This window comes from Sinohyriopsis cumingii, chromosome 2 (assembly GCF_028554795.1).
Source record: "Sinohyriopsis cumingii isolate HCF-2022 chromosome 2, ASM2855479v2, whole genome shotgun sequence".
Taxonomy (NCBI): Eukaryota; Metazoa; Mollusca; class Bivalvia; order Unionida; family Unionidae; genus Sinohyriopsis; species Sinohyriopsis cumingii.
The window spans coordinates 2,033,812-2,043,956 of record NC_142962.1 but is presented as its reverse complement, the minus strand read 5'-3'; the positions used below and the strand labels follow the sequence as shown (position 1 = coordinate 2,043,956).

Sequence of the window (10,145 nt, the reverse complement as noted above, 5' to 3'; positions counted from 1 at the left end):
TGTTATGTCCAATGCATATACCGGAAGTAGTCCGGCCTGCTACACATGCATCTGGATTTATTTTTATAGAACTGTCCCATTTGCTCAAGTTCGTAAGTCGTGTTTAAACTAAGGAATTATTACAAGCCATGTTTTGATATCCAAGCAATGCCTGAGGCTAGAGTTAATATCTTGCACAAGGTTACCGTGACCAAAGAGAATACCCGAAATCTTGAATCTGCACAGGCGTTAGATCGAGCGACTTCCCACCTATGTGTTACAGCTTAGTCCTAAGATCAAAGGAACCGCGATGGGGGGAAACGGAGCGTATTCTAAATCTGTCCCCACGTGGACACACAGCGAGAAGGACATTGTCCACTAACTTTGATTTGATCGAATCAAAGCGACACCTAATCGAAATTGTGCTAACAATTTCGATCCGAATTGCAGCTTCTAACTAGCAAGCGAAAATTTAGTCGCGCCTTGAAAGATTGCTGAGCAATATAAGGGTTACTCCGAGGAAGCCACCCGTAATTTGTTGGTAAAACTTAGAGAGAAGATTCTAAGGAAAGACAAAGCTTTGTAACGGTCAGTAAGCTAATTGCCCGATTTTTGCAGAATATTACGGCATTGCACTTGTAATTGTGTGTCGTATGTATACTTAATTACTAGGATCGTTTTCTACGTAGAATTACATTTGTAGTGTTCAGCCACGGGCGTATTTGAGTATTATGTAGAGAATTATGTTGATTGTTAGCTTGTGGTCAGAATTAATTTTAACATTCAGTAATGGGTTACTTCTTAGTAAACTAGTGCATTTATTCATGTGATATGTTAGATTTTATACATGCTTGAATTGTGAATTTGAAAAATGGTTGAAGTAAGATTAGTTAAGATGGATGTACGGATATATCAGAGCATGGATATTTGAATATTTGCGTACTTTGTATGAGTTGTAATGTAAAGAAATGCGTCTGATTGCTGTGCTATTGTTATTATAATGGGATTAGGAACATGTACTGATGTGACGCAATTTATTGATGTATGTGTGAGAAGTAATTGATACTGCACTTTTATTACGACGTTGTTTTACCGTACAACAACATATGAGTAATTAGAAGTGAAAGAATGAGTGACCGAAGAAATTTAATAGTCGTTATCTGATGATAGGCTGGCTGTAGTGTGAGACGAAAAGGCTAAGGAAAATATTGTACCGTCTTTGTGTTTCCACAGGAAGGTGTTTGGGGGACAGAACTTCCGGTTCAGTTAAGTCCCGAGCCTTAAACAGGGGAGGTGAAAGTGTGACTAGCAGAGCTGTCGGAGTCGACAAGTCTAGTCGGTGGAGAGAGTCGAGGAGGAGGAGGAGCAAAAAGAGTCGAGGAGGAGTAAACGGAGAAGGAAGACTATTGAGAAGTCGAGGAGGAGAAGGAATTTGGAGAAAGTCGTAAGGAAGGTGGGAAGGAATCGGATGAATAGGAGAGAAGAAGACACAGATGAGTAGAATACAAGGACAGGTGGAAAGCTATCTCACACTACTACTCAAATGATGCAATAAGTTATTACAGGGTCGAGCGAAAGGAGTGTACTTTGGAGATTTTATTCATTTGATTATTGAATTGTCATTAAATTGTTATTCGTTGAATTTCACTTTTTTGTGTATATTCAATCATTTAACCGTCGGCATTGCTGAATTTGGGCTCGGAGCCTTTTTACATCTATATTTCACTAATTTAACTTCCAATCAAAATTTAGCCCGGGTATGACTTCAATAATAATTTAAATAGTATATTGGGAGCAACCCACCCCAACCAAAACACCTACCATAGTGGCGGCATAACAACCCGTCATGCCACAAGAACGTTAATTTGTTTATCAGTCGGCATTACATTTACTGACAGGTTCAAAGAAAGCAAAAAGTTCTAATAAAAAAAATATTCAGAACTCCATCGCATTCAAAGTTTTGTTCAAGAACGTTTTTCTCTATGTACTACTGTATTGGAATGCATGAATGTTTGTAATTTATCTACACATGTAGTCTGATAAGTCATGTGTAATTATGTTACCGTATGCGCTACTGTATTGATTGCATACAACGTATGCCTGAAATTTCTGCAACTTACGTCAATAATCGTTTTATAACGGTCTTTTGTGAAAGCTCGATAGACCTTTACGCGAATTCAAATAAGGATTATCATATTTGACCACACCAGTGCCATTACGTGAGTAATCGAAAATTATTAGTTGCATCTACGTCGGAATATTGATAATTTAATACAGTATTAAAGGAAAAAACAAAAAGTAACCACAAAAAAAACCCTGATATAAATAGACGCATATCGGAGACAAGTTGCCACGCGGTGGAAAAAGTGTCCTCATCATATAGATCATAAGAAATATGAAAGACATATGTGGTTATATAACGAATCAGGTAGATCGGAAATCTATACTATAGTGGATGCTCAGAGAGCTCTCTCTACAGGAAACTAGGGCAATAAAGCGTTTTTAAACTCTCAACCGATACCCTTTACGTCGCCCCACCCTATGCTATGCCGGAACATAGATGATATAGCTAGGTAAACTAACCGTTGAAGCGTGATGCATAGCAACAGAACCAGTTCAGCTTAGTACTGAAGCACGAAACCCAATGACAGCTCACATACCAGTTTCATATATCCCATGGGAGGAATTACTTGAATATTTGATTGATGCGCTCAAAATGGCAAACGTACAGGTCAATACGCAACAGGGACATTTTCCAGTCTTGACCATGGAATTAAAATCCAAGACTTTTCTTCTGATTTTCATTATGTGCGTTTTATATTTTCTACTGATGGTAGAAATGAATACGGAACAGTATAACCCCTCACGGATTTACCCCAGCAGGGGATACGTGACGTATTTTCAATCCCTAAACTACACACACCGGGAAAATAATTCGATACCGGTCATATTGTTATGGACCTCTTTCTATAGCGAAGCACCTGAGTCATGGCGGAAACGTTCAGAGCAGTGCATGGAGGCTTGCCCGTGGAAGTGTATATTATCTACTAACAAAAATGTGGTCCACGACAGTAATGCAGTGTTATTCCATCTCTCGGATACGTTCTGGGTTGGCAAAAATACGGAAATTTATCGGATGTTTTTCAAATTTCCTGAATATCGTCGGCCTGACCAGGTAAAGCGTTTTGAACATAATAATGACTAAAAGTATATTATTATTATTATTATTATTATTATTGTTACTGTTGGTATTGTTCTAATTCCTCTTCTTTTTTTGTCATCATCATCATCATCGTCGTCGTCTTTTACTTCTTCTTCTTCTTCTTCTTCTTCATTATTATTATTATTATTATTATTAGTAGTAGTAGTAGTAGTAGTAGTAGTAGTATCCTAAGTTTTTTGCCGGTCTGAGTTGTGCATTTTTTAAACGAGAAGCACGTACGTAATTATATAACTAAGGCCGAAACTTAAATTATACAAACACGCTGCAAAAAATGTATATTTTGCTCAATTAAGTGTGATTAAATGTGAGATTTCCAAATTATTTTCAAATGTATGAAGGTCGGCATAAAGTATTAAAAATGTTGTATTCTGTGGTCCAAATTGATTCTGGTCACAGTTCGCTGTCACGGCTAAAATACATAATACATAAATCATGGACACATTAAACCATATATATGTGATAGGAAGAGTTACCCTTAAGGAAAGAATTCCGATTTATAACGCATTTAGGCACGCAAAAAAGGACAATTGCAGCATAATATTTCTGTCTGTTTGTCTCTCATATATATATATATATATATATATATATATATATATATATATATATATATATATATATATATATATATATATATATATATATATATATATATACATAGTGTATGGATGTGGGTGTGCGTGTGTGTATGCATATCAATATTTCAAACAGGCAAAAAGAGTGCCATATATATATATATATATATATATATATATATATATATATATATATATATATATATATATATATATACATATTTTGGGAAATAATTTTCATATTTTTTCATTCCTATATTTTTATATGCGAAAGATGTGACAGTATAAGATTTTCCATCATGCTATGCGCTATGCGACGCTTTATTGTGTGTGTCTACAAACTTTGTACCTGTAACAACAAGTCTGAGTTCATTGTGAGCTAGACAAACAAACAAAAACTGCCTTACATTTAATAAAGAAATTTGACTCGACGCCGTTCGCGTCATTCTGAAGTTATTTCCATTACTTCCTTGACAACAGTGACAATCCCGCTGTGATCCTTTTACTGAATTGGACTCGAGTTTCTTTCAGATAGGGTCAACTTATTTGAAAATGAAAAGAAGAAAAAAATGCAATTCACGGCGACAGATTAGGTCAACCCAATCCATCCGCTTTTTTTCTTAAGTCGTGTATGTTTATATGATCAGGCTATAAAAGAGGTGAATTTACGAAAAGGAGGTGAGGCGGGGATGAACTGGTACCAAAAAGTGGGTTTAATCTTCTAAACTTCGATTCTGAAGCAAGTTTGGTATATAATACAAAGGACATTTTCTCTTCTTCCGTTTATACCAAATATTTTTCACTTCACTTTTTGGTACCAAAGACTATATATTTCAAGTTGTGGCTTCGCTACTTGTAAAGATAGTTTTGGTACCATACGATGAAATATCCGTTATTAACGATCGAAAAGTATATATATATATATATATATATATATATATATATATATATATATATATATATATATATATATATATATTACGAAAAGAATTTCTTCACCAGCTTTTATGTGAAGATTTGTTTCGTAAACTCTAAGTCAATCCATTTCTCAAATCCGAGAGAGAGAGAGAGAGAGAGAGAGAGAGAAGAAAGGAAGTTAAATCCTCTTGAAAGAGGTGTCACTTGATGATGTTGGAAATACAGCTACATGTTGGGAAAGCTTGGCATGCGAGAGTTCACGGGGTCGAGCTGCAAAGACAAAGCCTGTTTGAGCTTCTGGCCAGCAAAACTTTATTGAAATACTCAACATATAAACTTACATTTCAATATCAAACTACAACAAGCTCAATTTTCGGATATAAGAAATACATATAAAACTACGATATTCTTTCACTTACCAACATCATACTTGTATAATAACTGTCGTTTAGAATGTAATACAGGTAATTAAATATCGAATAAATTCACGATAGCAAAATTTCTAAAATTCAGTATTTCAGACTAATATCGTAATTAAAATATATTTTACTGAATTTATTCTAAAAAGTCAGCATATTAAACTCTATTATTTAAAGAGTATTTTATTTCTAAATTAACTATTACTGAGTATGAAGTTGGTAGCGAACGTTGCTTTTACTATAATCAATAATATAGTTATAAGTAAATATAAGTTCTTCAAATAATTAAACTTTCCGATAAATTATATTAAAGAATAGCAAGAAAATATTAAAATAATCTAATGTTTGAACATACTGATGTTAGGTTAACATCTTAACACTAAAAATTCTTATACTATGAAAAATTGTACATAGACCATAATCCTACCTGTAAAGACAAAAGTCTGTTTGAGCTTCTGGCCAGCAAAACTGGTGTCGGCCCGTGGCTGGGGCTTTTATACCAGTTTCTTAAGACAACGCCAAATATGGCGCGCTCCTAGCTCTTTGCCATGGCCAGAACCTTAAGTGAAGCTTCGTAGTCTCTTACAGGCTATCGTCTGGATCTATGTACGTCATTAGACAGATAATTCTACAACGTCAGCGCGATTAGTAATAGCTTATGTTTTTATTAGGTTTCCTCAATGCGATACTTTACATGTAGTTTTTTTGTGCGCCGACCCTAGGATACAATGAAAATGTATGTATAGACGGTTCGCACTTGATCATAAGAGCGCAATCTGTATTAAGTAGTATATAATTGTAATACCGAAATAAATGGATTCAATCTCAATATATTTTAATAGAAATTTACTTTCAATATAATTTATCAACTTACTTTTAATACCATTTAGAGAAAATTTCAATCTTGTTACTTGTACTAAAAAATTCTGTCCTAATATATATATATATATATATATATATATATATATATATATATATATATATATATATATATATATATATATATGCACATGCAAATATGCGCATGCAATATTTCAAACATGCAAACATAAGACTCTTTCATACTGAATGTCTTAAAGGAGACCAGACATCAATGGAAATATACAATAATAATAAAAGCACTATAGTAGAAAACCTTATTCTGAAGTATCATCTGCGACCGTAATGCCAATATTTAAATATTGGCATATCTTCAAGGAGGTGAATTTCCGTGGCCTCGTATGCAAAATTTCCGCGCCTATTCGGTTACTTTCATGATGTGACGTCATAGTACCGACTCCAGATCCCGGCTGGTAGTTGCCAGAGTAAAAGACAATGCAGTTTTGCGTTGCTTACGGGTGTATAGCACATTAAGAAAAGGCCGTGGACAACATTATTTTTTTCTTTTCCAAAAGATAAAGGCATGAAGATAGTATGGAATTATTTTGAAAACGATTCGATTAAAAAGCAACACCATACAGCACACTGTGCTCATTACATTTCACAAAGAAATGTTACCTCAGGGATCCTGAAAAAAAATGGCAGCCATAGGGTACTCAAAAGCTAGGCCTAGAGTAAAAGTTGGCGCTGTTCAAGACGTACCGTTGGATGTTTTTATTCCTTGGAAAAGTGTTGAACGTGTGAGTTACGAAAATAGGCAGAAGGCCGAGTAAGGGACCACAAAATGCAATCATCAATTCGCAGATCTTTAGCACTGCTAAAACAAAATCCGATAGCCCGACACCCAGGGCCCCTCAAATTTTAGTTCCGGCCCATCCTTTGTTCAAAGTGAGGTGCCCGTCGGGCTTGTCGAAAAAAAATTTGTTTGCCTGAAGAAACTTTGATCGGGCTGATAAAATGAGTAAATGTATTTTCAAGATGTTGACATACGTGCCTTAACGTGGCACAATATAAATCAAATCGCCACTGTCCTAGGTGAAATTGAGATCTGATTTTAATCAAATGGAAGCTTTGCTAAAAATAAGATTCTAAACCCCTGACACGGTCGTGTTTCGAGAAAGCCCAATTTTCAGTAATCTTCAAAACAATCTTAAAAAATTATTTAAAAAAATCAGTCTAGGCCTGTTACATGTAGATTGCATAAACTGTAATCTGTTAAATGATTGGTCCTGATATAAAACTATCCCTTGGGCAGTTTTAAATAGCAGCGAATAAAAGAAAAGAGGTCAGATATTAAATCAAAGTTTCACATTAACCGTCTGACAATAGAAATTGGGGGGAGGCAACTATTGACCCCACCACATTGCCCCAATGAGCGGGCGCCCATGGGACGCGTCATTTCTCCCTGTGTTATGCCTTATTATCCCCCAGGACAAGCCCCATTTATCATATTCTGGTAAGCAGTGGCTAAACTGCAAAATAGCTCAAGTTTTCACGACTGTGAGATGATGTCAACAGAACATATAGACCAATATGACGATGTCATCTCAGATGAAGAAATCATAAAGAACATAGCTAAGAGAAAATCGCCAGGGAAAGATGGACTCACCGTGGAATTCTACCAAAATTCCCACGGTGAACTAACGCCGTTCTTGAACGCTTTGTACAATAATATATTTTTAAGCAAAAAGAAAATGACTAAATCTATGAGAGAGGGGGTTGTTACAATTATATATAAAGGGAAAGGGGATAGAGACGAGATTAAAAACTGGAGACCTATATCACTTCTGAATACGGATTATAAAATCTTAAGTAGGATTTTAACAAATAGAGTAAAGGGTGGGATAAACAAAATAATTAATGCAAACCAAACCTGTGGGGGAAAAGGGAGGGATATACCATACTATAATATTTTGAACATTAAAACCATAATAGACTACATAAATGAAACAGGTACAAAGGGTGCTATGGTGCTCTTCGACCAGGAGAAAGCTTTTGACCGATTAGAACAAAACTATATACAGAATGTACCAAAAACTTTTGGCTTCGGACCGAATTTCTGAAAATGGACTGAAATCCTACACACAGGGATAACTTCATGTGTACAGGTAAACGGAAAATGCACGAAAGAAATTGAAATACGACGATCAGTGAGACAAGGATGTCCACTATCAATGCTATGATACGTAATGGCAATAGAAATCCTGTCATAAGATAAAAACAACCCAGAAATACAAGGCATACAAATACCAAACCTAAAAAAAAAGAAATAAAAATACTCCAACATGCACAAACTTTATAAGAGAGGGAAAATGCTATAAACATCTGGAAAAAGAATTCGAAAAATTTGATAAAGCGTCGGGTTCAAAAATAAACCACGACAAGACTGAAATCTTAAAAAATAGGTAACTGGAGAGGCAACCATTCTGTGTTACCCCACCCACCCACCCACCTACTGAGAGATACGGTGAAGGCTCCAAGGGTTTACTTTGGCAAAAAAGAAACTGTAGAAAACTATAAACATATTATCAACAAAATAAGAGAAAATGTGAAAATCTGGGCCATGACGCCATTATGTATCATGGAGCGGGCCCAAGTGGCCAAGACATATTTGTACTCCAATATCAATGATATAATTAAATCAATAGACATGGATAACAAAATTTTAAATAAGATGGACAACGAAATAATAGACTACTTTTGGAATCACAAAATGCATTATATAAAAAGGAGACACTATATAGAGCCAAAAGTACTACTAAAATTAACAAACATAATTAATAGATTAAAAAAGTGCAACTAGACCCTATTACAGCGTGGGAAGCACAGTACGTCTACTTGTTCGGCTTCACTTTGAGAAGCTGACCAGAGATATACAATAATAACAAATTTACAAAAAAATTCGAAGTGCCGCGTAAATTCAAATATATAAGAGAAATACTTTTAAATTATAGAGACAAAACAGAGCTATGGAAATTAGAAATAAGTAAAAGCTATGCTTGGATTAGACTGGAAGTAACCAAAAGGATAGAGCAGGACAACTGGGGGATAAACTGGACAAAAACTTGGAAAAACTGGGAAAAGTTAAGATCTGTAAAAACACAAATCATTATATTTTTAAATATCTGCATAACGCCTGGCTTACAGGCGAAGAAGCAATCAAACGTCGTATGATCAGGAGAATGCCGAAATGCCCTTTATGTAAAACAGTAAACTTCACCAAACTAAATACGATTACCCAATGCGATAAAACAAAAAACAAAAGGATAATGCTAATAATGGAAATTTTTGTAAAAATATAAGTATAATAAAAACAATATTTTATATATAGATGTAGACTATGAAAACAAAATCGTCTTAAAAATAATAGGCTACATAGTAACATCAATGATATCCTGTGGACAGGTGATAAAGATCTTTAAATAATAAATGTATTGCACAAAAATTGAATATCAGTTACAATACGAAACCAATACGTCTTACTAAAACATATACTTACCTTTAGTTTGATATAACACAATCTTTGCTGGGTTGGGGGTGGGCAGATGGGGGACGGACTCGGTAATACCAACCAATGTGGGGACGTGTAACGCAAATGCGAGCTGAAGCCCTGCCCCCACATCTCACCCCTCAGCATCCATATTTCAAAGAATAAAAAGAAAAATTTTTAAATTAAATTTTTTCTTTGAAGTTTAAATTTTAAAATTAAATTAATTTTTATCCTCATTAAGCCATATAGAGTAAGGGATACAGGGAACCCCGGTGTGGGTGAAGTAAGTTGCATAGACGTCGCAGGGCTAAGTCACAAGGCGCTACGCGAAGTGGACAGGCCTGCGAAATAGCAATAGAAAAACCCACACGGAGGAAATGGACAAACAGAACAGAAACAAGGGAAAATAGAATTACAATTAAAGATGTAACAATACTAATATAGAATTAACACCAAATATACAAAGAAAAACTGTTTGGAAATTTTATTTACACTTTTAATAAATAAAGGAGAGAGCTGTACTCCGCTAAAGGAGAAATATTCAAAAATAAAGAAAAATGTGGATCCTTCTCCGGATGTAGCCTCTCATTCTCATTAAATAAAAAATAATAATTATTACTAAACAACCATTTTATAAGTATACGAGAAGACAACTGGGGGGAAAA

At 34.9% G+C, this 10,145-nt stretch overlaps 1 protein-coding gene across 2 annotated transcripts in view; it reads left to right on the top strand.

Moving 5' to 3' along the window:
- The first annotated feature begins 2,501 nt into the window (after positions 1-2,501).
- The window catches only part of LOC149804203 (alpha-(1,3)-fucosyltransferase fut-5-like), a 43,986-nt gene continuing 36,342 nt past the window's right edge, over positions 2,502-10,145 (top strand). The window contains exon 1 of one of the 2 annotated variants that reach the window (XM_089937891.1): positions 2,502-3,154. In XM_089937891.1, the coding sequence (XP_089794017.1) occupies positions 2,624-3,154 (531 nt within the window). In that variant the 5' untranslated portion in view covers positions 2,502-2,623. The remainder of the gene's footprint in view (positions 3,155-10,145) is intronic. The other variant, XM_089937890.1, reaches the window with a different exon arrangement.